Below are 26463 nucleotides of genomic sequence, written 5' to 3'. Positions count from 1 at the left end.
GTGTTGATCGAAAATATTTTCGATAAGATTAAGTTGAATCGAAATAAGTCAAGTGTGGTTTTTCGAGAAGACACGTGTACGAGTATGAAGATTGAAAGTAATCAGCGTGGATTTGGGTTTCGATTGTTTTGTTGATCGAGTAAGTTAAATCGAGTAGGAGACTCGATTCGAAAAATCGAGTAAGGCCTTTGAAGAGCTGGTCGAATAGTTGTGGAAACGAGAAGGTTAGTGGCTTCTATCACACGAGAAAAACATGGGAAATATCTACAATCACGCAGCAGGAACGGTTACCAAGAGGGATTGCATTTCAAAATTTGTAATTTTATTTAATTGTAATTAATTGTGATTTAATTGACCGTTATCTAAGATAGCCTATAAATACTAGGAAGTGTTAGGGAATAAGGGTTGTTGAAACTTTTACTCAGAAAAAAAATACTCTAGCACTCTCATATCCTAGGGAATTCCTGAATTTGCACTCGAGTTACATTTTCTGTAGGGTTCCTTCCACCTTCTTCTTTCTTTCAATTTATTTTTCTATAAATTTAACATTTCAATTAATCTTATTTACTAAGTGTTCTTTACTTTCTATGTTTAATTTATCCTTCTGCATTTTATCGCTCATGTTAAGAGTCCTTTGATTTAATTAAAGGCATTTTTATTGTTTTCTTTTAATTATGATGCAAACCTTTTAATTTACCATGTATTTAGTTTTCGAAAACTTTAATTTCTAAGTTTTATTTATCAATTTAAAAATTTTTTTATTTTTATTTTCAACATTTGTCTAATCGAAGACGCTTTGATGCACTTCTAAAAAACTGGTACTTGCACGGAGGAGTAGGTTTTGCTCCCAGACCACTAGATATCGAACCACAATCAAGTTGCTAAAAATCAACAAAACAAATTGGCACGCCCAATGGAACAGTTTTTAAATCGAAGTGTGTCAAATAAATATTTTTCCAGTAATTTTTAGTGTATGCGATTACGAAGTGAAAAAATCATTCACATAGCTGATGAATTATCAAATGTGAATGGTGGTTCATCCACCAATGATAGCATACCAGTATCCATGCAACAAGCTGACGTATCTTCACGGTCGGAAGGAGCAATTGGAACTAAAAGTATAATCGTTACGACTATTCAAACTGGGAATGTTGGACGTAATACTCGTCCACGTGGTCTTGTGCCACCATATCAACCTCCATTAACCGCTGGTTGGCCCCCTTATGGTCTTCCTCTTGGTTATACCCCACCGGTGGGTGGTTTTATACCGCCTGTCAGTTTTGGAAATGTAAATGGAGTGAATAATGTTCAAAACCCACAACAACACTCCGAGTATTCTCGCGATTATCATGTGGGCTCCACTTCGAATGCTGCGAATTCGATGGCAGTATATCGACAACAAGTGGAGAAAAGTCACCATGACTTGGTCAATTTATTAACTCAGCAAATGACTACAATTATGAATCGCATGATGGCTGATCATGAATCGAGATTCGAGCGTCTTGCTAGACAAGTCAAGCGGATTGCTCGAATCGTCGATTATGATGAAGGTGAGAGGCATAATGCCCGGGGAAATAACGAGGGGATGGAAAATATTTTTCAAAATGAAAACGATATTCCAAATCGACAAAATCCTCGCGTGGTTCTCCGAGGTCAAAATGCTGATGATGTTGTAGCCGGATTGCGTGGTGATCGCTATCAGGTCACTAGAATTGTAGAAGAGGTTTTAAATCGGGTTGACTGAATGTTAGTTTTATGAATCAACCACATTTTGTGTCTGCTTTTCCCCAAGTAGTTCAAATGGCTGAAGTACCAAGGGGGTGAAAAATCCAAAAATAACTACAAAATTTGCTGGAGAAGTTGGAGAATCAACTACTGAACATGTTGCTCGTTATTTGGTCGAGATCGGGAATCTAGTTAATGATGAAAATTTGAAAATGAAATTTTTTCCTTCGTCATTGACGAAGAATGCATTTACTTGGTTTTCAAATCTTAGACCGAATTCGATCACAACATGGAATCAGTTAGAAACTGCTTTTCACACTCAGTTTTATCGAGGGGAAATGAACGTAGCAGTTACTGACCTAGTGGCTTTGAAACATGAATATGGTGAGACCATCGACGATTATTTAATACGTTTCAAAAATGGTAGAAGTAGATGCCACGTGACATTACCTGGGAGTGAAATAGTGAAAATAGCAACCATGGGGTTGGGGTTCTATATGCGCTGGAAATTGCTTAATGTGCATATTCCTGATCTGGCTCATTTGGCTAAAAAGGTTCGGCAGACCGAGATTATGAAAAAGGAGAAAGAAAAATATAGAAATGAACAAAGGTCGAAGTGTAAACCATTTACTCGAAAAGAAAAGGTTGCCTATGTAACCATGGAATCCTCATAGGAGGAATTTGATTTCGAAACAGAAGTCGATTTGGCTGAACTTAAGAAAGGTCCTCCATATGTTTGCTCTTTACTGAAAAAACTTCCTAGTAGTGAAAAGTCGAATGATTCAAAACTTAAAAGTGGGAAGAAATATAGTTTTGATATCTCGAAATCTGATCATATTTTTGATGCGTTGTTTAAAGATAAACAATTAGTTTTGCCTGAGGGGAGAACTTTACTTTCCGTAAAAGATTTAAAAGGAAAGCCTTACTGTAAATTTCATCAAGCAACAAGTCATTCGACTAACAGTTGTGTCCGTTTTAGGGATTTGATTCAAGAAGCAATCATGGAAGGACGATTGAAATTTGATGATGGCAAGAAGGAAATGAAGGTTGATGTTGATCCCTTCAAAGTCGATGCTAGTTATTTTGAACCTTGCTTGGGGGTGAACATGGTTGGCATGTCTTATGATTTCGATGTGGCTCTTGATGATTTTGAGTCACATGTGAGATCTGTCTATACTAGAACGGGAGATGGCTTGCTAGATTTCTTGGTTCAGTAAAAGATCAAAGACCAGGATGTATCTCTGTGTCCTAGGTGTAATGTTGTCTTTGATGCTGAGGTGGCGGCAATCTTTGAAAAAGAAAGGATGAAGAAAGAATTAGCTCATAGGGAAGAGCAAGCGCGCCAAAGGCAGCCAATTCGACGTATGGAGGGTTCTAGTTCAAAGATCCCTTAGCATGATGTGATTGCACACCTTTGAGTCAATCTCAGGCTATAGGTGTTCAGTGGATTAGAAATTGTCAAGAATTTCAAAGGCGTGATCATCTGTATCGACGCAATCCTCAGTGGGGGCATCGAGCAGCGTCTCAAAATCAATATGCCTTCTATCGAGGATGAGTTAGGGGTTACCCAAGAGGAAGAGGTAGAAGAAAGAGTTTCAATGAAAGTAAAAAACTTCAAATAGAGACAGGTAAGGAAGCAAGCAAGGGGGTAACGCCCTCTGTGCATTCGCGAATTGTGTTTTCTTTTGATAGGGAGACTTATCCTAAAGAGATTCCATCACCTATAAAGATGGAAAAAGGTAAAGCTGTTGCTCAGTCTTCTGGAGTCGACAAAAATAAGGATGTTGACGTTGATGAAGAGTATTTCGATGAAGGGGATGATGACATGGTAGGGACGATCTCGATCATTCCAACTGAATATCTCGGAGAATGTAAAAGTAATCCAGATGAGGATTATGATCAGGAAGATGAGGTAGCTTTCTCCTTCATTCGCATTGAAGATAAGCCATGATATTTTTCTCGGCCTACTGAGAGGCAAATGTCTCATTTACGCCCTCTTCATATCATCGCCATACTGAATGGATTTAAAATAAACAAGGTGTTAATTGATGGTGGGGCAGCGATTAGTCTTCTACCTGAAAGGATGTTGAGGAAAATAGGAAAGCATCCTCATGATTTGGTTCCTACAAACATTGATGTGACCGACTTTAGTGGGTCTTCTACACCAGCAATAGGGCTGGTCACTTTGACTATACAGGTGCGGTCATTAGAGAGGCATTCTGTGTTTGTAGTGGTGCCATCGAAAGCCATTTATAATGCCTTGTTGGGGAGAGATTGGATCCATGGTGTAGGTGCGGTACCTTCTACAATGCATCAGAGCGTGCTTCTATGGACTAAGGAGGACAAACCTGAAATTATCAAAGCAGATTCGAGTCTGTACGTCGAACAAATGCATGTCGATTTTAGGATATATAACCGTAAATTAAAGCCTTTGAATGTTAATTGATCTCTGAATTCTTACAATTGTGAAGGGTACTATCTGACTTCGGAAGGCCTTTCGGTGAAGTTGCGTTACCCTAACTTGGGTTTCGAGCCGACTGGTTGGGACTGTCTTTCGTGAAGATCTCACAGACTACACTATGGACCAGATGGAGGAAGTTTCCAACTACCTGATAACTTTGCATAATTATTTAAGTAATTTTCAATTCTTAGAAAATAAAGACGATTCTCCTGATAAAGTTGAATTAGATAGGGTTAGTACATTTACTAATTGTAATGTGTTCGATTCGACGCTGCCAGTCAAATTTAGTTATGATTTCCCTTTTCTTTGTAATGAAACTAATGATGCGAGCCGGACTGCCGATTTAATAGCAGAGGCTCATTGTGTAGAAAATAAAAGTAGTAGTGCTTTAATCAAAAATCAAGTTTCTTCTATTTCTTATGATTCTATTGATTTTACCTTTGATTGTATCTATGATTTAGAACCTTTGGATTTGAAAGATATTCAATCAAAGAGGATGATCATTATAAAGGGTTCGAATCTCAGGATCCTTTAGAGAAAATTAATTTGGGGACTCCTGATGATGTTCGAATTACATATATTTATAGAGATCTTGTTGATCCTTTTCGAACTGAACTCTTCAATCTGTTACATGAGTTTAAATATTGTTTTGCATGGGATTATCATGAGATGCATGGTCTCGATCGTTCATTCGTAGAACATCGATTAGCATTGAAACCCAATGCTCAACCAGTGAAGCAAACTCCAAGACGTTTTGCTCCTAAAATTAATATAAAGATTAAGGAAGAAATAGAACGCTTGATCAAGGCAAAATTTATTCGAACTGCTCGATATGTGGAGTGGGTATCGAATATTGTCCCAGTGATGAAGAAAAATGGGAAGTTAAGAGTATGTATCGATTTTCGCAATTTAAATAATGCTACCCCAAAAGATGAATATTTCATGCCAATTGCTATGTTGATTGATTCTGCAGCGGGAAATGAAATTCTTAGTTTCATGGACGATTATTCTGGACATAATCAAATTTTCATTGCGGAAGATGATGTGGCCAAAACTGCTTTTCGTTGTCTTGGGGCACTAGGTACATATGAGTGGGTAGTTATGCCTTTTGGTTTAAAGAATGTTGGAGCAACATATCAGCGAGCAATGAATGCTATTTTCTATGAATTTATTGGAAAATTCATGGAAGTATATATCGATGACGTAATGGTCAAATCGATTTCTGTAGATCAACATATTGGCCATTTGAGAAAGGCATTCCTTACTATGAGGAAGAAAGGATTAAAGATGAATCCTTTGAAATGTGCTTTTGGGGTATTAGCTGGAAATTTCTTAGGTTTTGTTGTTCATAAAAAAGGGATAGCTATCGATAAAAATAAAGCGGATGCAATATTAGCATTGTTTGCACCTAAATCAAAAAAGGAAGTACAATCATTTTTGGGAAAAGTAAATTATCTTCGAAGATTCATTTCGAATTTTTCGGATCGAACTAGGGTATTTGCGCTTTTAGCGAAATTGAAAAATGGTTCAAAATTTGAATGGACCACAGAACATCAATTGGCGTTCGATTCGATTAAAGCTTATTTGTCTAAAGCTCCGATTATGGCGAATATTCGTCCATCTGAACCTTTAAAATTATACATTGCAGCATCTAAAAATTCTATAGGGTGTATGTTGGCACAAGACAATGAAAACGGGAATGAACGGGCAGTTTATTACCTTAGTCGAGTTTTAACTGATATCGAGGCAAGGTTTTCCCCGATCGAAAAATTATGTTTGTTACTATATCATGCTTGTATGAAGTTAAAGTGTTATATGGTGGCTAAATCGGTGAAAGTTATATCACAAACTGATCTTATTAAATATATGTTAAGTTTTCCTATGTTAAGGGGACGTTTGGAAAAATGGATGTTAGTATTAATAGAATTTGATTTACAGTATGTCCTAGCAAAGGCTGTTAAAGGACAGGTCATTGCAGATTTTCTTGTAGACAATTCGAAATATCTGCATGACCAGGAGGCAAATATAATTGATGTAGAAGTTAACTATTGAAAATTGTATTTCGATGGATCCAAGCATAAAGATGGTGCAGGGGTTGGACTCCTCATTATCTCACCAGAGGGTATCCCATCAGAGTTCTTGTTTGAATTAAAGTATCCTTGTTCTAATAATGTAGCCGAATATGAGGCTCTGATTTTGGGTCTTGAAATTTTAATCGGCAAAGGAACTTTAGAGGTTCAAATTTTAGGGGATTCACAATTAGTTTTAAAGCAGTTGTCGAAGGAGTTTAAGTGTAATAATGAGATGTTACAAAAATATTTAGTAACTGCTTGGGAGTTATTAACATTTTTTCAAAAACTTTCTTTAGTGCATATCCCTAGAATTCATAATGAGATTGCTAATGAATTAGCCCAGATTTCTTTGAGGTACCGAATTGGTCCGGAAACTTTTAAGAAATTATCTAGTATCCATCAAATTTTAGTGCCAGCAAATGAAAGAGAAGTTTTGTGTGTGGATGAATGGGAGCATTCTGATTAAAGAAAACCTATTGCTCATTATTTGAGAGATCCCAGTATTACAGTTGATAGGAAGGTAAAGTTACGAGCAATAAACTTTGTCTTATTGGCCGATGAGTTGTACAAAAAGGGATCGATGGAAGTTTATCAAGATGCTTAAGTCGAGAAGATCATAATGTTGCTTTGGGTGAAGTTCATAATGGAATATGTGCTGCTCATTAGGCAGGAAAGAAAATGAGATGGGTGTTATATCGCAATCATGTATATTGGCCATCTATGATAAAAGATTCTATCAATTATATAAAGGCATGTCAAGAATGTCAGAAACATGGCTCGATACAGCAAATTTCAGCGGCTGAATTACATTCGATAATAAAGCCATGGCCATTTAGAGGTTGGGCTTTGGATTTAATTGGGTTAATTCACCCTCCTTCATCAAAACAGTACAAATTTATTTTAGTGGCTATTGATTATTTCATGAAATGGGTTGAAGCAGTTCCTTTAGTAGAGGTTGGTCAAAGTGAGATAATTGACTTTGTCGAGGAAAATATTATCCATCAATTTGGAATTCCTCAGACGTTAAGTACTGACCAAGGAACTATGTTTACTGGCCAGCGAATTAAAAATTTTGCGGCTTCAAAAAATATTAATATGGTTACTTCAACTCTCTATTATGCACAATCTAATGGGCAAGTAGAGGAAGTAAATAAGATATTGATAGGCTTGATTAAAAAGCATATCGGGAATAAGCCTGGAACATGGCATGAGACTTTAAGTCAAGTATTATGGGCTTATCGAAATTCACCAAGAGGTTCGACAGGAACCTCACCTTATAAATTGGTGTATGGCCATGATGCAGTATTACCCTTGGAAATTAATTTGAATACTTTAAGAGTATCGAAATAGAATGAGTTGCCAGTCGATGATTATTGAAATGCAATGTTTGATGAGTTAGACGAGTTAGATTCAAAGCGAATCCTGGCACTTGATAATGTAATTCGACAAAAAGAAAGTGTTGCTCGAAGTTATAATCGTCAAATTAAGAAAAAGTCTTTCAGGATAAGCGAGTTAGTTTTAAAAGTCATTTTACCGATGGAAAAAAAATCAAGATTTCTAGGTAAATGGTCCCATAGTTGGGAAGGTTCTTTTCAAGTAACAAGGATATATTCTGGAAATGCCTATCAGATTAAAAATATCGAATCAGGAAAAGTGATTAATTCGATTAATGGAAAATACTTGAAATTTTTCTATTGTTGGCAAACTTAGAAGTTCAACATATATTAAAGTTCAGAAAAGATGGAAGTTATTACAAAAATAAAATTAGAAATAAAAAAGGAGTTTAAGATGCCAATAGTTTTATCAAATCGGAGCGCAGCTTTGTCCTTTTGTTTTTCAGAATTGAAAGCACTTCAATCTGCTTGAACTTGTCAGCTTGGATTTTCTCAAGTTGCTTTTCATATTCTCCCCGCTCGGTGTCGATTGAAACAAGTTTCTGAATAAGGAGATATTGCCCTATTAAGTAGATTATTAATAATTTAAATAAAGTAATATCCTATAACTTATTTTGTTATCTATTATAAGTAATTACTAACATTCTATTTTTCTAATTATTTGCTTGTCTTATTTATCATTTATGCTTTCAATCAATTATATTAATAAACAAATAAACTAAATTAACTGCGATTATACTTGGATTATTCAACAATTCAACATAATCTTTTTAATTTGGGATTAACTACTAACAATAGAAAATAAAAAATTTAGAGTAATTCAATGTTATGGACATTAATTTTATTGTGAAATAACCTAAAATCATAATACAATTTATTTTTAAAGAAATAATCAAATATTATTGTCAATTATTAAATAACCTAAAATCATAATGCAATTTATTTTTAAAGAAACAATCATCCATTAATATCTATAAATAAAAATTATTGTCAAAATGCTTTGATTAAAAATATGAAGGGTTAATTACTATTTATGATTAATAATATATCGATTATATCAAAAAATAAAAATATAATTTTTCGCATTTACACCATTAGAAGAATTACCGTTATGAGTAAAATTTTGTCAGAAAAAAGGAAAAAAATTGCATACATAGTGAGTTTAAAAAATAAATATCATTAAGTAATTATACTTTTTTTAATAAATAGTAAAAAATTAAATATCATAAACTATATTCTTTCAATACAATTTATAAATATTAATAATGAAAATAATCTCACTAATGTAAATGATCAATACAATAATTATATGAAAAAATAACTAATTACATAATTGCATAATTTTCAAGATCATATATAGTTGAATCTAATAGACAAATAAAAAAATATCTATATGATAATATCCTAATATTTTAGCATATTATAAATCATATTATAAATTTATATATCATATTATAATTTTAAATCAACTCCTTAAACACATTATAACATAAATCATCTAAAAAGATACACCAAATTAACGAATATCACATGGGTCACAATATACACTCTAAATTGTCACGATATTTCAAATAAAAAGAGCATCAATACAGAGAAATCAATCAATATAACTAAAATAAAGTGCAACAAAGAGACACATAAAAAAATAATACATAGAATCAATAAAAGCATTAACATATAAACTATATACACAAACAATGTATATATTAATTGTGAATCACAAACAATATACACAATATATATATATATAGTGTCTTTTTTTTGTGATTCACAATTAATATATACATTGTTTGTGTATGTGGTTTATATATATATATATATATATATATATATATATATATATATATATATATATATATATATATATATATGAATTAAAGCACACATGACAAAATAAAATATTACAAAATAAAATTATAATAAGATTATTTAAAAATAACGTAAAGATGACACATCTTTTTTATTAATCAGAAGCTAAAAAAGAAAAAAGTATGCGCCCAATAATAAAGAATTAAAATAAACAAAAAATTTTAAAAAAATGAAATGTATAAATAAAGATAAAGGAAATAAAAATTAAAGAAATTAGTACCTTAAACACAAGAGAGAGAAAGAGGAAAAGGGAGGGAGGGAAGGAGGGAGAGAAAGAGAGAGAAAAGAGAGCGAATGGATAAAAAATATTTGATCTTGTATAAATAAAAGGTATTGAAAAAAATAAACTAATTAAATTAATTATTAAATAATTTGATATTTACTCCAATCAAATCAAATAATTAATATAATTAACTAAATTAATTAATTGATATAATTAATCAATTCATATAAATTATAATAAATGGTGAGATTTGAATGTCTAATCAAATTAATTAATTGATATAATTAATTAATTATAATTGATTTGCTTTTAACGAATTAAATGAAATAAATCAGGAAACACCTCAAGAGCATGCCACATCAGTTCCATCATTAAGTGCAAAATTTAATTTTTATATAATAGAATAAATAGAATAGATAGATAATAAAGATATTTTCTTAAATTAGTATAATTATGTATTATTTATTAAATATTAACTGTAATATTGTAATATAATTATAATAAAATATTTTTTAAAATAAATTTATTTAGAGAAATATAAATTGGTTATTAATAACCGGTGCTATTATCATATAATTATCATATTATTATTATTATTATTATTATTATTATTATTATTATTGTTATTATTATTATTAAAATGATTAAAAATATTTTCGACTGATAATTGATAAGTAGTTTAATAATGCATTAAATATTAATTTTATATAACTATAATAAAGATATTTTTCTAAATTAGTATAATTATGCATTATTACGTAAATGCTAATTATATTATAATTATAATAAATATATTTTTATAAAATAAACTTAGAAGAGAAAATAGTGCATTCATTTTGGCGGAAAAATAGATTCATGAGGAATCGAAATCTCACTTCCATTAGTTGGGAAAAAATCCAATTTTAGTATATTAAGTTGATGATTGGCGTTTGACACTTAGAACGATTGATAATTAATATAATTAGAATAATTGAAAATATTAATAATTATAATTAGTTGGGTTAAGTACGATTTTGGTCTTTAAGGTAGGGGTTGAAAATTTTTTTTGTCCCTGACCTTCTTTTGCTACAAAATAATCCCAAAGGTTTAATTTAGTTTTAAAATCGTCCTTTTCACCAAATTTTTAATTTTTATTCCGAAAATACCCCTAATTAAAAAACGAAAAAAAAAAAGAAAATGGGTTAAACGGGGAAGGGGGAAGAGTATCACGGGGGTGTTTGGTTTGGGGAAGAAAAGAGGGAAGGAAAGGGAAGGGGGAAGGGGGAAGGGGAAGGGCCACCACCGCTACTCTTTGCCGCCGCTGCTCCTCGCCGCCGCCGTTCTTGCTCTTTGTCATTCGCTGTTTCTGCTCCTCCTCCTTGTTCTCGCCTTACCCTCGCCCTCGTCTCGTCGCACCTCGACCTCGCAGCGTCGTGCCCTCGTCTAGCCCTCTCCCTTGTCAGTGTCTGCGCCCTCGTCTTCGTCGTCGTCGAAGAGGTGGTGGTGGTGGTCGTGTGCTAAATTTGAGTTTTGAGTTCTGAGTTCTGCATCTGAGTTCTTGACGATGATGATAATGATTTTCTGATGTTTCTTTTTAATATTTTCATTATTCATTATTGTTATTGTTTTTTTACTTCTAGTTACTTTTGTTGTTGTTGTTAATCTTCTTCTTATTTTATTATCCATTATTGTTGTTGTTGTGCTTCTGGTTGTTGCTGGTTCATTGGTGTTTTTTCTGTTTCTGCTTCTGTTTCAACTTCTGGGTTTGCTTCAGCTTCTGGTTCTATTTCTGTTGATTTTGGAGAAGAAGGGAAAGGTATTTTTGTTCGAAGGACGGTTTGGAAAGTAAGTTAAACTTTAGGGACTATTTTATAGACACAAAAAGGTCAGAGACGAAAAAAATTTTCAACACCTACTTTAAGAACCGAAATCGTACTTAACTCTAATTAGTTCAATCATGCATTAAATGCTCATTTTTATATATAATTATAAAAAAAGTTACTTTCTTAAAAAAGGTTGAGAAAACAGAAGTATATATACTAATACCAAAATGTGCTGTGTTAATATTTTTGGCGTTAAATTGCTTTCTGTTGTATAATAATATAATGATGATTACTTTGTTATTAATAATTATTACAGAATATTTATCAAAATAATATTAAACTTTCAAATATATAGAGACCAAATATTTCCAATTCAGCATACTTCTTGGAAAAAAATTTTAAGGATTTTTCTAAATTTTGAATTTCACTTTAGAAGATAAAGTGTGATCTCTCACAATTTATTTCATAGATGAGACTAAGAGAAAATATGAAAAAAAAAACTATTAAAGATGAGAAATCACACTTTACTTTTTAAAATAAAAATTCAAAATTTTGAAGATCCAAATTCAACTTTCAAATACTATAAATAATGATATGGCGTCATTCTCCACCACTAACATGAAATCTCAGAGCTTGCTTCTTAAAGGTCCGGTTTTTGACAAATCCATGATTCTTATACATATTACTGAAACCCCTTCCAACAAAGTTACTCATTGACTCAACGCAGTTTTATTTAAGCTTAGAGATTATGACATCGTTCAGGAGAAAAATCATAAGTCACCAAATAGAATAGACTTGGCTCAAAGATCCCTAACAAAACCACAATGTGACATCAAAAAGCATTTTTGCTGAAAAGCTTCCTCAGGATTCTTGGCATCAATGTCCGAGTGATTAGGGAAGTCGAATGGCATGTTATCAGCAGAAAGCCCTGCTTCATTGAAAACCTTTATCACTTCTTGGTACACTATAGCGTTCCCTTCCGTTGTCAGGTGCAACCCATCACTGTAGAAGTAAAACATCAATGTTAGATAAAACATGATTATTAATAGGTAGCCATAAATTTCAGAAACTCATGCATAATCGAATAGTGCCAGTGATGCCTATAATAGTATAATGTGGTGTATAACTACGAGGTTCAGGCTGTAACAAACATCAAAAATTTGTTTTGCCAGTCATCTGTTTCTTGCATCTTGGACCATAGATCAACAGACATCACGCCCATTTCCTTGGCTGTCTCAATACAAGCCCTTGCATATTGACCAGTAACTTCGTTTGTTCTTTCTGACAATTTCGGTGCATTCTCACCAAGTAAAGATCTGCAGAATCCAACAAAATAATATCTCAAAACATGAAATAACAACTGTTTTGCTTGAAATGGAAGGAAGCGAAATGAAGGGTTTGAAGGTTCAAAACTTGCAAAACATTGTCTCAATGGACTCAAAGTTAGAACTCTAAAAACAACCAGAGAAGACAGTAGCAATGATGTTATACCATATAATGTGGAGTGGGACAAGGTTTAAATAATTCAGAAGTGCTGATTTAATCACTGGTAATAATCACACATCAATAGAGGATTATCCGCAGAACATTTTGTCTTTGACTATATACTTACAATAACATGAAAAGACGTATGGTGTGTTGTCTGATCTATCTGAATCCACACAGTGGGACAAGGCCTAATTGTTGTTGTAGATACTTGCAGATGCAGTAACTACTAAGTGAACTAACAACAACTCAATATGATGGCATGAAGTGTAGCAACTAGCAAGAGAGAACAAGATAGACTTGTAGATGGACATGACTGGAGGAGAACAGTCAAATTGAGGTTTGGAAAAGATGGATATAGTGGTGATAATAACTGCAATTATAATGGTTGTACCAAATGTAGCAATAGTTGAAGGAATGCACATTATGAATGTTGACGGTAAAAATAGGGAAGGAAAGGATTTATTATCGTACTTTAGATATTCATGGCGCCGTTCCTCATAAAATGGAGGTGGAGTAATGAGCACAATAAGCATGGTTGGAGAACATTCCTGGAACCAAACTATGACCTATAGTTAATAAACATAATATAACTGGTACTTAATGGCATAAGGGTTTGTTCTTGGCTTGTTGCCATGCCCAAGTACTGCTAATTAATTCAATGCAGCAGCTACATAGAAGAGACAGCAAAGGTGCAAAGAAAAACCGTGTGACTTTAAAAACTTTTTAACATTCCAGAAAATCAAGACAATGTCATACAGAAAAATATAGTGTCTCTAGAGTTACATTGTAGTTACGAGAATGAAAGTGCACCCTTAAATTTAAGGAGAAAAAAAGATTTAACCTTTAAGTGCAGAACAATTTTTCTGAGATTTTGTTTGTAGTCTTCAATGGGTACATGGAACCTTTCATTGGTTCTTCCTGACAAGGCTGCATCATTAGCACCAAAGAAAATTGTGGTAGCAATTCGAGGTTTAGATGAGTCCTGAAAATGGAAACCAGCCACACAAATAAACACACTTGGAGCTCAACATTAACTAAGCAATTTACCAAAATTAAGTAAAGAACCTCTATTTAGTTAATGAAGAAAAGATGGGGGTAACAGAGGCTCGGAGCTGTTGATAAACTATGATGTAAGAGTGTCAAAATATTTTAGTTTAATCACAAAAGTATATAAGCTTCATATTCAAAATTTTCCGACTAAATACATTTCAAATTCCTATCCATACCAGTTTTCTCTTCCTATCATTCTATTTTATCGCAAGTTGACAACACCAGGTTGACACAAACAAAATTAAGGACCTAGATTTAAGGACTTAGCAAACAGTTTTTGTAGATCGGAAGCAACACCATCAAGAAACTTGTCTTCTGAGGATTTTAATGCACCTCAAACGGGTGTGAATGCTTGAAAATCCTGAGACGATAGAATAAAACTTAAAAGATAACTATCGTGGAGAAGAACATTGTGCGTTTTGTGTTATCTTTTACTTTACTTATTAAAATATTTTTATTAGATATTAATTGTGTCTAGAAAATATAACAAGTATTTTATTTAAAAGGAATTTTAATTTAATAAGATTTCGTTAAAATTCTTAAAATTCTTATAAGACACGCAACATTATATATATATAAAATATAAGATAATTTTTAAATAAATTATAATAATATTTTAATATTTTATTGATATTAAAATATAAATTATTTTTTTAATTATTTTTAATATTCTTTTTAATTATATAAAATATTTAAAATATATTTTATTTTAAGACTTAATAATATATATTATTTTTAAATTTATTTTAAAAATACATGTTAAGAATATAGTTAATATACACATAATAGTATTTAAGTGTGTCTAAATGCATTTTAAAAAAATTTAGTATTTTATTAAAAAACAATTGAACACAAAAGACACATGTCTCAAATGAGTGTGTCAATGAATATCATTTCTAAAATCGACAAATTAAGGAAGTGTTCCTACATAATAAGCTTGTTTAAAACATTCAACATAAAATAAAAGAATCATCTCTATTTATTTTCTTAATGTTCATACCTGGGCCAACTAATCATAAAGCCCAGCCCACGTCCTCGTTAGCAGATAAGCTACTTTTGAAATTAGGCCACCAAAACTGGCACAATAATAGCGAAACCAACCCATGTGGCTTCACCCACATGAGTCGGACTGACATAGATGCTTTCAAAATCCATATCCAACTTGACTTCAGGAGTAAGGTAGATATTTTTTCTATTACTTCTTAGGGGTGTGCATGGTCCATTCCGGCTCGAAGACTCGATCTGGTTCTAAACACTTTAGGTGCTAATTTGATGTGATTTCATCGGATTTAGGGTCGAATAAGGGTCTCAAAAATAAACTCGATCATTATTTCGGGTCGGATCCAGGCCATGACTCGGGTCACCCGAAATCGGCCCGGTGGTACAGTCGTCATACACAATTAATATTTTGTGTTATTAGTGATGGATAATGACTATTCTTATGTAGTTTAACTATTGTAAACATTAATATTTTGTGTTATTAGTTATTATAAGACTATAAGTTAATGTTTCATGTTTAAAATGCACAAGATTTTAGACTAATTAATGCATAATATTGTGTTATTTGTATTGATTTAAATATTTGGTATTATTAAACAATATTAGTATTGATTATGGTTGTACTTTAATTTTAGAGAATAGTTGGTTCTTGTTATATTTTTTTAAGTGAATTTTACCTTGTCAAATAATGTTGGAGTCTTGGAAATTTAGATATTTTCACATGCTAGCTTATAAGAAGGTATCAAGGTAATGTAATGTTAACGGCCCGATTTTCACTGATTTTTATCCGGTTTTTACCCGGTATAATCGTGGCCTGAAAGTGTATAAATTTCATCGGGTCTAATAAATAGATCCGGTATATTTCGAGTTGGGTCTAGATCATATCAAACCCGGTTTCACCCCACCCATGCACACCCCTATTACTTCTATTATGACTATTAGGGAGAAACCAACTTAAACATGGGGTAACTCCTCATTGTGAGGGAATAACCATGCATCTTCAAAAACAATCTCCAATAAATAACTATATTCTACCTTATTACTCAATAAAATACAGACATGTAAGAGAGAATTGAAGTATAATTCACTTTAATATTATTTATATTTTACTTAATTAATTAATTTTATTTGCCCCTGTAATGATTGTTCCCCGGATCTACAAATTGGGGAATTAAGAACATGATGAGTTGCATTGAGTAACGTACCAGCGGGAAGATGCGATTGAGCAAGAACAAAGCCCACTTAGTGTTGTAACCCGCATAACCACGAAGGACTACATCCGCCTGAACAATATAGATTGTCACTTGGTTTGAGAAAAAAGAAAGAAAGAAAGAGTGATATAAAATTAATTACTAATTTATTTTCTCTTATTCATCAAGTTAGGAGTATAATACTTTATTTTTCTAATGAAAGCACATTTACTTAATAGACACTTATTTGTGAAATTTCTTTTTAACAATTAACATAGATACATATCTGACCATCTGAGAGTACAGAAAATAAGTGTAATTGAAAGTTAATTGAAAATAAAGTGTGACCTGGCGACAATAGGCGTTGGCAAGAGCAGCGCCCCAACCACCTTGCCGGAAGGATTGCTCAGTTATGGAATCACCAAAGAGCATGATTTGCCCCCTCATTTTTTTTTCCACGATTCTTTCAAAAGAATAACGTGGATGCTTTTTCAGTTGATAGATGATTATTAACGGGATAAATAGACTGAAAGGAAATGAAATTTAATTCAGCATTAATGTGATTCGAACCAAAATTACGATAGCATTTATTAACGAGATTGAGAAAAATCCAATTTCTTAAATTTTACTTAGTTGCCCGTTATATCATTTTGACTTTTTTAGTCCGTTTCAAAATATCTATTATTCTACTTTTTATAGTTAATTTATTAAATTATAATTTATTTTTTAGTAAGTGTACACTGAATAATAATACCAGCGATGGCAAAAGACAATGAAGGAAAATAATGCAAAAGTATAAAGAATTTATCTATCTTGTCATACATGATCTTATACATCTATTTCAGAGTTGAGGAGAAAAATAATAGTAACCAAATATGAATAGACTTAGTTTAGTTTAGTAAAATTTTTTGAAGAGTTTATGCTTTTCAGAAATACAAACACCTCGTTTTATGTTTAGTAAATTAAAAGCATATGCTTGTAGCTTTTAAAAATTAAAGGTGCTTTTAAAAATACCTAAAAGAAAGCTTTTTAAAGTTGGCTTATACTTATCAAAATTAAAAAGTCTAATATAATTCTATATATCCAAAATTATTCTTATTAATTATTAGTACAAAAAGAGTAACTTCTTTATTATATATATATATATATATATATATATATGCCCTTTTAAATTTTAAAAGCTATTTTATCAAACACAATTATGATACTTGTGCTTATCGAAAGTCATTTAGTTTGATTTTATCAAATATAGATACGAGAGCTTTTAAAAAGTTGACTTTTAAAATACAACTTTCATAAGCTATTTTTGAAAAGTAAAAAGCTTTACCAAACCAAAACTATAGGTAACATCAAAAACATTTCTGCTGAAAAGCTCCCTCGGGATTTTTGGCATCAATTTCTGAGTGATGAGGAAAATCAAGTGGCATATTATCAGCAGAAAGCCCTGCTTTATTGAAAATCTTTATCACTTCTTGGTACACTATTGCATTCCCATCCGGTGTCAGGTGCAACCCATCACTGTAATAGTAACACATCAATGTTAGCATAATATAACTCTTAAATAGGTGGCCATATATTTCAGAAAAGACAATAGTTCTTATTTTACTATACACTAAACCAATGCATAATAAACCTACAAACACATAAGCATGACGGTTTTACCAATAGAACTATATCATCTACCGTATATAAAGGGAATTGATAGGAATTTGGTTATTTGGTATCAAGTTTTTTCTTTCCTAAAATACTCTTTTTATATATTCATTAAAACACAAGAACTCTTAATAAAAGGTTTACTTACCATCTTGACTATCTTATATTTGTTACTAATTCATACATTCAATTTTAGAGAAAAGGTGGATTAGTAGGCATCCACTAATAGTATATAACTACAAAGTCCAGGTTGTAACGAACCTCAAAAATTTCTTTTGCCAGCCATCTGTTTCTTGCATCTTGGACCACAGATCAACAGAAAACACACCCATTTCCTTGGCTGTTTCAACACAAGCACTCGCATATTGACCAGTTACTTCATTTGTTCTTTCTGGCAATTTCATTGCATTTTCACCATACAAGGATCTGCAGGATCAGCATGAAATTAACAATGGCTAAGTTATTGGAAGCTAATGGAAGCAAACATTCTTTCTATGCTAGATCATGAAACTTAAAGAGTGTGTGTGCGAACTTTTATTTTGGCCAGAAAGGCAGGTAAACAAAGGGACTCAAGTGTGAACCTCAAGTCCACTTTACAGTTCAAATCATTCCCTTCCTTCTCTTTCCCACCAAAATAAAACTCGCAAAACATAGTTCTTAATGGACTCTAAGTGAGCAACCCTAAACCAGAGAATACAGTAACAATTTGGAGTGGGATGAGATCTTTTTGAGGTCTAAATACAGCAGATTTTTTTAATAACTTGGTAATAATCACACATCAATAGAGGATTATCTGCAGAATATTTTTTCTTGAGTATATATACTTACAGGTACATGACACGACAATATAGTGCTGTCTGATCTATCAAATCCACATAGTGGGACAGGGCCAAATTGTTCTTGTAGATATTCTCAGTAACAACTAAGTGAACAAACAATAGATGACCATGATGGCAAGAAGTGTAACGACTAACACGAGTACAAGATAGACTTATAGATGGACATAATTGAAGGAGAAATAGTTAAATAGAGGTTTGGAAAAGATGGATAGTACAGTGGGGGTAATAATTGTAATCATAATGGTTGTACCATATGTAGCAATAGTTGAGTAAAAAATAAGAGTACATAACAAGTCAGACAACAATGAACGGTTCATTTGATATTGTCCATTAGATTTAGCCAAATGCTTAATGGAGACCAAGTGAAAAATGAATGCACATTATAAATGTTGATTGTAACAATAGGATACAAAAGGATTTACTGTACTTTGCATATGCATGGCGCCCTTCCTCACATACTGGAGGTGGAGTAATAAGCACAATTTGCATGGTTGGAGAACATTCCTGGAACCAAATTCTGACAAATTAATAACAGATAGTATAACTGGTACTTTATGGCATAAAGGTTTATTCTTGCAATGCCCAGGTATTTTTTATCAACACAGGCATCAAAAAACAACAATGGGCTATTTATAACTCAATACAGTAGCTACATCGAAGAAACAGCATAAAACAGCAACGGTCCAAAGAAAAACAGCATGCCTTTGACAGCGCATGGAACATGATATAAAATCATCAGATTCATAGAAAAGTAATAGCACAAAGCATTCAAATTATTTATAAAAGGAGACAAGTTTCTAGAGTTACATTATAGATACAATAATGAAATTACTTATAAAAAAAATTGCAGAGCTAGTGAACTGAAATTAATACTCTCAATCTTCACTTTTATTAAGTATCTCAGCTAGCCATTAGCTCGGAATCTAAAAGGATATATGGGATGGGTAGATGAGAAAATTTTCAAATGCAGACACATCCGACAGGACTCAATCCAGTAGCAGCAGATAAAAGGGTACACAAGCATCTTGCATTAACGCAGGAAGCCTAACCTGATAATTACATCGGTGGCTGATTCCAAGATTTGAACCCGTAACCTTGGAATCACATGGAACCATTGCTCCAAGGCTCTCCTTCCTAGCTTAAATTAAAGTTTGAACAAGTATTTAAAAGGGGATCAAATTTCAGGAGGAAAACTATACCTTTAAATGTAGAACAATTTTTCTAAGATTTTGCTTGTAGTCTTCGATAGATACATGCTGCCTTTCACTGGTTCTTCCTGACAAGGCTGCATCATTAGCACCAAAGAAAATTGTTGTAGCAATTGGAGGTCTACCTGAGTCCTGAAAAGGAAACCAGCAAAAAAATAAACACTTGAATGTAACAGAGGCTCTGAATTACTGCTAAACTTTAATGTAAGTCACAACATTTTTAGTTTAATCACATTTGGTTTCCTCAGGCTTCTTTGACCACGTCACTCTTATTTGACATAGACAAAGCTTACTGTAAGCTCTACATATTCAAAATTTTCTGAGTAAATGCATATGAAAATCTCTAACATCCTTCTATTTTATGGCAACACCTGGTTGACAGAGACAAAAAGTGTGCATATAGTATGATAAGTAGAATAAGCTTCTGAACAATTTTGGATCTAGATTTAAGGACTTCGAAAACAGTTATTGTAGATCAGAAGCAACACTATATTAAGAAACTTGTGAGGCTTTTGAACAACCTCAAATGAATGTGATTACTTGAAAATCCTGAAACTTAGACAGATGACTAACTAAACGAGAAAAATAAACAAACGAGATCAGCCATCTAAGATGCGTGAATTAAAATGAAAAAGTAGAAGATACTTATGGCACTTTGTGGATTCACCCGAAGAAGATAAGATTAGTGAAGAAAGGCACAATTAACATTACTTTAAACTACATTTATACTTAAGTAATTAATTATATTTGGCCCTGTCGAATTGATTCCCGGATCTATACATTGAAAAATTGAGAACATGATGAGCCGAATTAAGCAAAGAATGGTAGCGTACCGGAGGGAAAATGTGATGGAGCAAGAACAAAGCCCACTTAGTGTTGTAACCGCCATAACCGCGAAGAACCACATCGGCCTGAAGAGGAGAATATAGATCAAGAAACAGTTACATGAAACCAGCTAACTAATTAACTAACTAACAAACTAACTCTAACAGAAAGTTAGCTGAGAGTAGAGTGTGACCTTGCGAGCATAGGCATTGGCAAGAGCAGCGCCCCAACCACCTTGTCGGAAGGATTGTTCCGTTATGGAATCACCAAACAGGACTACTTGCCCCCTCATTCTTCCTTCCACGATTCCCCGTTAATATAACACTGAAATGATGAATGGTTAAAGGTGAATTATACCATACAGAGGTCTGGCCATACAGAGTTACAGATATTCCAAGGATGGGAAGTAGCGTCGCAGACGTTTTCAGAGCTTGTTACAGTAGTATGTTATGGCTGGCTTGTAAAAAGAGTAGTGGGAGCCCTTGAACCTGTTTTTTTTTGGTCAAGTACATCGGACAATCCTAAATATCACAACACACTTATATTACCACTCACTTAATTAATACTAAATGGTTCCTTTTTAATATTTGGTGAATTCACTAAGGTTTAAATCTGAATGCAATGTATTAAGAGGCACATGAATTATCATCTAAACTAAGCCTGCTTGAACCTGTCTCAAGCTGGATTTAGTTGTTAGGTCCCGTATGAAGTATGAATTGAGTGAGCCCATGGGCTTCTCCAGTATGAAAGTAAAGTTTGGACATTGGGCATTTTAATGGATGTGAATTATATCATAAACTTGTAAGTTTACAGATTTTTCCTTTAATAGAATGAAAAAGATATTAATAAAGATAGGACTTACATTTTAAATAATAATAAAATAATAAAAAATAACTATAAAATGAATTATATTCTCTTTTTATACCACTCCAATCTGTATAAGAGAGTGTCCCTTTAATGGAAGTATGAACAAGTGAATAGATATTTATTTATTTTTTTTTATTAATCACTACATACAAGGAATTTTGCTATACAAGTCTTGCATGTCCTCTAATTGATATTACACTCAAACGCGCTTGTTATGCACATATGTTTCACGCGCCTCTAACAGATTTTTAATTTTTGAAAGAATACAGTTTTCTTTTTCGAATTTCTTGCCTTCTCTTTCTCCTTCTTCATTTACGTGCTTTTTTCTCTCTGTTCTCTTTCTTCGTTATTCTCGATTTCCATTATTTTTTGACATCAAGCACTGAAATCGTTTTTGAAGATAATGAATAATTCAACTTTAGATTATCAGATGAACCAGTGCATGAACCTTGCATGTGAAATTTGCTGTTAATTCTTCCTTATTTGAATTGAATCTAATGTACTAGTTCTGATTAGAATTAATATAATCTTGTCCATTTTTATATCAGATGTTCGGGTGTAGATTAGGAATATTTGGGTGTATTTTTATAAAAGTTTGGGTGTATTTACAGTTTATGACTTTTCATCTGACGGAGAGTGAATTGTCTTATTCTTTTAGTTGAATTGTTTTAGTTTTTGTTTAGTTATGATTCATGAATCTAGTTTTTGTTATTTTTTATGATGGTTTTATAGTTGTATTTGCATTCTATGGTTTATGCTTGTTTTAATATGGTGTATTTTGAGTGTATTTTGCAGCCCTTGCTGACTTTGGTGGCTGATTTTAGTATACACGTAACATAACTCATTTCTGAATCTGCAACAAATTTGGGTGCAAAAACGAAGATATTTGGGTGTAATACGAAGATATTTGGATGTATTTTTATTCTGATGAGTTTTGCATAATTCAGAACTCTTCATCTTTCTCCACCTCATCTTCTTCTGTTTCTTCTTCATCATCTTCTTATTTCATATTCTCATAATTTTTTTGGGGAGAAAAAAATCAAACAAAGAAGAAAAAATACATAATGTTGTAAAATCAAAAGAAGAATGAGGAGAAACACAACGATGAAGATGAAACACGCGAAGAAAAAAGGAGGATAAACATGATAAACCCCATTTGTAGGGTTTATCTTGTGCTTGATTTAAGGGATTTTATGACCTTTTACCCACATTTATTCAATGAAATAGCATGGTTTTATAACTTCTCCATTAATTGTGCTTAAGAGTGAAAACATGCTTTTTAGGACTTAAAATAGCTAAATCTAATTCTCCTTGATTCCATTAGATGCCTTGATATGTTTGTTAAGTGATTTAAGGTTTAGGAGGCAAAGATTGGATCAAAGGAATGAAGAAAGAAGCATGAAAAGTTGGAGAACTCAGGAAGAAATGAAAGAATCGGAAAGCTGTCAAGCCGACCTCTTCGCACTTAAACGACCATAACTTGAGCTACAGAGGTCCAAATGATGCGGTTCCAGTTGGGTTAGAAAGCTAACATCCGGGGCTTCGAAACGATATAAGATTTGCCATAGTTGCTACATGTATGGTGGCGCGCACGCGCATAGTATGCGCACGTGCCGTTGCTGCCACCTGGTTCACTTAAAGCAAAACGTGGCCAGCGAATTCTAAAGCCTTGTGGGCCCAATCCAACTCATTTCTGATGCTATTTAAGCCAAGGATTGAAGAGGAATCAACATACTTTTGACTATTAGTCATAGTTTAGTTTTAGAAGTAGTTTCTAGAGAGAGAAGCTCTCACTTCTCTCTAGAATTAGGATTAGGATTAGGATTAGTTTTTAGATCTAGGTTTCAATCTTTGCTTTCTTCTACTTCTACCTTTCAATTCTGTGTTGTTACATTCATCTTCCTCTATTCTTTTGTTATAACTTCCTTTATGTTGTTCTTATACTTTGATTGTAGATCCACTTTTGTTCCTTCCTTTCTCTTTCAATTCAATTCAAGGTAAATCATAATAATTGTGTTCCTTTTGATTTGTGTTGTTAATTCCTTTCAATAATTGTTGTTAGATTTTGTTCTTGTTGTTGATTTACTATGTTTTCCTTTTATGCCTTCCAAGTGTTTGATGAAATGCTTGGTTGGATTTTAGAGTAGGATTTTATACTCTTGGCTTGGAAAGGTAACTTAGGACCTCTTGCGTTACTAATGTCCAAGTGATTGATGATTGGGAGCCATTGACTCTAGTTCTCACTAATTGAATTAGTGGAGAGTTAGGACTTATGGACTAGGATTGATATAGCTCATTTGACTTTCCTTTACTACTAGTTAGAGGATGATTTAATGAGATTAATCCTTGCCAATTCTCATATTGTGGTTAGTGATTAGGATAGAGATCCTTGACCACCAACCCTTGCCAAGACCTTTTTAGCCATTAGTTTACTTTCTTGCCATTTATCTTTCATGTTTCTTATCAAAACCCCAAAAAAATAACTCATAACCAATAGCAAGACACTTTATTGTAATTCATAGGGAGAACGACCCGAGGTTTGAATACTTCGGTTTATAAAATTAGGGGTTTGTTACTTGTGACAAACAATCTTTTGTATGAAAGGATTTTTGATTGGTTTAGAAACTATACTTGCAACGAGACTTCAATAGTGAAATTCTATACCGTCAAAAATCCAATCATCAAAATGGCGCCGTTGCCGGGGAATTGCAATGGTGTTGTGTTATTGGTTATTGTATATATGTGAATATTGTGAATATGTTTGCTTTTTGCTTCTTTGTTAATTTTTAGTTTGTTCTCTTTAATTGTTCCTATTTTTTGTTTTTTTTTTTGCCCTCTCTTGCTATCATGAATTCTCATTTTGGCTATGAGTGTGATTACAATTATGTTGTAGGTGATGAGGACTATAATGAAGATGTGTATCAAGGATGGGATAACCAAAGGTGGGAGGAGCCATGTGCTTATGATCAATCCTCATGGCAACAACCCCCACCAATGCACTATGAAGAAGAGGCATTCTATGATTCATATCAATCCAATGGCTATGGTGGATCACCTTGTGACTTTCAAGAACCACCACCATATGCCTATGAACCATATTCTCAACATAACTCTCAACCATACTCACAAGCCCCTTCTTACCAACCACCTTCATATGACCCTAATCCATATCCATCCTACCAACAACCATATGAGCAATATGAACCAGACATAGAGCAACCACCACAACATCAACATTTTCAAGAGTTACCCCCTCCATATTATTACCAAGATGAACCACCTCCAATAAATGAAAATTTTCAACCACAAGGTGAATACTACTTTCCACCACAACCTCCCATAGAAGAATACTTATATCCATTGAACCAAGAGCCACATGATCCTAATCATATTATCCAAGAGGAACAAGAGTCAAGGGATCATCTCAAGGAAGCATTGGATCAATTTTAAGCAACCATGGAGTGTGTTGTGCAACAAGTGGAAAGAGTGGAAAACATTGAACCACCACAACTCTACCAAGACGAACCACCTTCCTATTATAAACCATTTCCCCAAAATGAAGAACCCTTCCACCCACCCCATTCTCTAATGGATGAAACCCTTGGTGTTCTTGTTCAAGGGCAAGAAGAGATGAAAAGGGATGTACAAAATTTCATGGCCGCCTTGGATGCGGTAACAAATCAATTAGCCTCCCAATGCTTGAACACTCAAGGAACTCCCATGGCTATATGTGGAAAATCGAATGAAGAACATAGCATGAAGTAGAGATTGAAAACTCCGGTGGGAAATGAAGGAAGTTGCTTTGTATTGGAACAATTGGAGGAAGCTTTAATTGTTGAAGACAAGGAAGAAGTGGTAGAAGACTTAGGAGATGCGGAGCTTCCATGGGAACATAGAGTTGAAGAAAGCCCCTCCAAGATGATTGAAATTGATGCTAGGGAGGAAAGTGCACACCTTCCAAGGCATACTCCATATGAAGACTTGGATGGGATAGAGCAAGGATTGAGTTCCCTTGGTGATGAAGGTCAAGCATCAAGTCTTAGTGGTGAAGAATCCTTTGAGCATGAAGAACCTTCTCCCGTTGGATTTGAAAGCGTTGAGGAGGTAAATTTTTCTCACCCTCCCTATTATGATTTGAGTAAAGGAAAAGGTTTAGATAAAATTGTTAAACAAAGGATTGAGATTAAGAGATCTTGTGAAGAGGTGGAAGTCCCTAGAAATAGAAGAACGAGGGTTGGCTATGCTTTGTCAAGATCCTTGGAAGCATCTTTGCCTAGGTTGCCATCTACACTTTCATTTGAGTGGGTGAAATTCATTTCTATTAGCTTTATTATCCCACTTGAATATGATTTGCTTGAAACAGATGGCCAACTTAGGGAAGTTTGTGGGATGAAGCGTAAGCGGAAAAGGTTTTATGGTGGGCGTTGCAAATCAAGACTCATTATGGTTGATGCATCAAACATGAGATATAAAGGTTGGAGTAGTGCTCAAATAGATGGGTCTAGGAGGATTGTTGGCCACTATATAGAGAATTCATCTTGTTCACCACCTGGTTGGACCAGTAATGATGATCAACTTCAAGACGGGTGTGAAAACAAAGTGTGGGATCCCGGATTACAAGAAGAGGATCGACTTTGGGAGCCCTAAGCTTGTGAAGAACTCCATCAAGACTTGGCTCAATCCATGAAGAATCTTGGGGCACAATGGAGAACCAAGCATTGGTGGGAGTTCCAAGATGAATACAAGCACAAGCCACCTTGATGAGGAGCTCCCCATAAGTCCAACTTAAGGACAGTAA

General features: G+C 33.4%; 2 protein-coding genes across 3 annotated transcripts; both read right to left on the bottom strand.

The window, feature by feature from the left end:
- Positions 1-12160: 12160 nt before the first annotated feature.
- LOC112695409 (GDSL esterase/lipase At5g62930) lies at positions 12161-14522 on the bottom strand. The gene is made up of 5 exons (XM_025747758.3): positions 14382-14522; positions 13876-14016; positions 13506-13582; positions 12698-12862; positions 12161-12548 (listed from the first exon to the last, which is right to left on the bottom strand). Exons 1-5 carry the CDS (start codon positions 14382-14384, stop codon positions 12347-12349), a joined length of 588 nt encoding a protein of 195 aa, XP_025603543.1. The 5' UTR covers positions 14385-14522; the 3' UTR covers positions 12161-12346.
- On the bottom strand, positions 12161-21351 carry LOC112695422 (GDSL esterase/lipase At5g62930). 2 transcript variants are annotated; one of them, XR_011863628.1, is made up of 11 exons: positions 20992-21333; positions 20807-20884; positions 19965-20105; positions 19193-19269; positions 18188-18352; positions 17601-17791; positions 16622-16799; positions 16289-16366; positions 13876-14016; positions 12698-12862; positions 12161-12548 (listed from the first exon to the last, which is right to left on the bottom strand). XR_011863628.1 is itself a non-coding variant. In XM_025747767.3 (6 exons), exons 1-6 carry the CDS (start codon positions 21088-21090, stop codon positions 17623-17625), a joined length of 729 nt encoding a protein of 242 aa, XP_025603552.1. In that variant the 5' UTR covers positions 21091-21351; the 3' UTR covers positions 17488-17622. The 2 variants fall into 2 exon arrangements, 1 of the variants encoding a protein (XP_025603552.1); XM_025747767.3 differs by lacking the exons at positions 12161-12548; positions 12698-12862; positions 13876-14016; positions 16289-16366; positions 16622-16799 and having other exon boundaries at positions 17488-17791; positions 20992-21351.
- Between the last annotated feature and the right edge of the window lie 5112 nt (positions 21352-26463).

This window comes from Arachis hypogaea, chromosome 1 (assembly GCF_003086295.3).
Source record: "Arachis hypogaea cultivar Tifrunner chromosome 1, arahy.Tifrunner.gnm2.J5K5, whole genome shotgun sequence".
In the NCBI taxonomy this organism is placed as follows: Eukaryota; Viridiplantae; Streptophyta; class Magnoliopsida; order Fabales; family Fabaceae; genus Arachis; species Arachis hypogaea.
The sequence above is the reverse complement of the archived record's forward strand: the minus strand, read 5'-3'. Positions and strand labels throughout refer to the sequence as shown.

Coding starts and splice junctions, on each gene's coding strand:
- LOC112695409 (XM_025747758.3), bottom strand. Junction 13,583..13,875: donor AAATTGTTCTGCACTTAAAG/GTTAAATCTTTT, acceptor GTTTGGTTCCAG/GAATGTTCTCCAACCATGCT. Junction 12,863..13,505: donor CGGCGCCATGAATATCTAAA/GTACGATAATAA, acceptor TGGATTCTGCAG/ATCTTTACTTGGTGAGAATG.
- LOC112695422 (XM_025747767.3), bottom strand. CDS start 21,090: ATGAGGGGGCAAGTAGTCCTGTTTGGTGATTCCATAACGGAACAATCC. Junction 20,106..20,806: donor TCCATCACATTTTCCCTCCG/GTACGCTACCAT, acceptor TTTCCTTTTCAG/GACTCAGGTAGACCTCCAAT. Junction 18,353..19,192: donor GGGCGCCATGCATATGCAAA/GTACAGTAAATC, acceptor CTGATCCTGCAG/ATCCTTGTATGGTGAAAATG.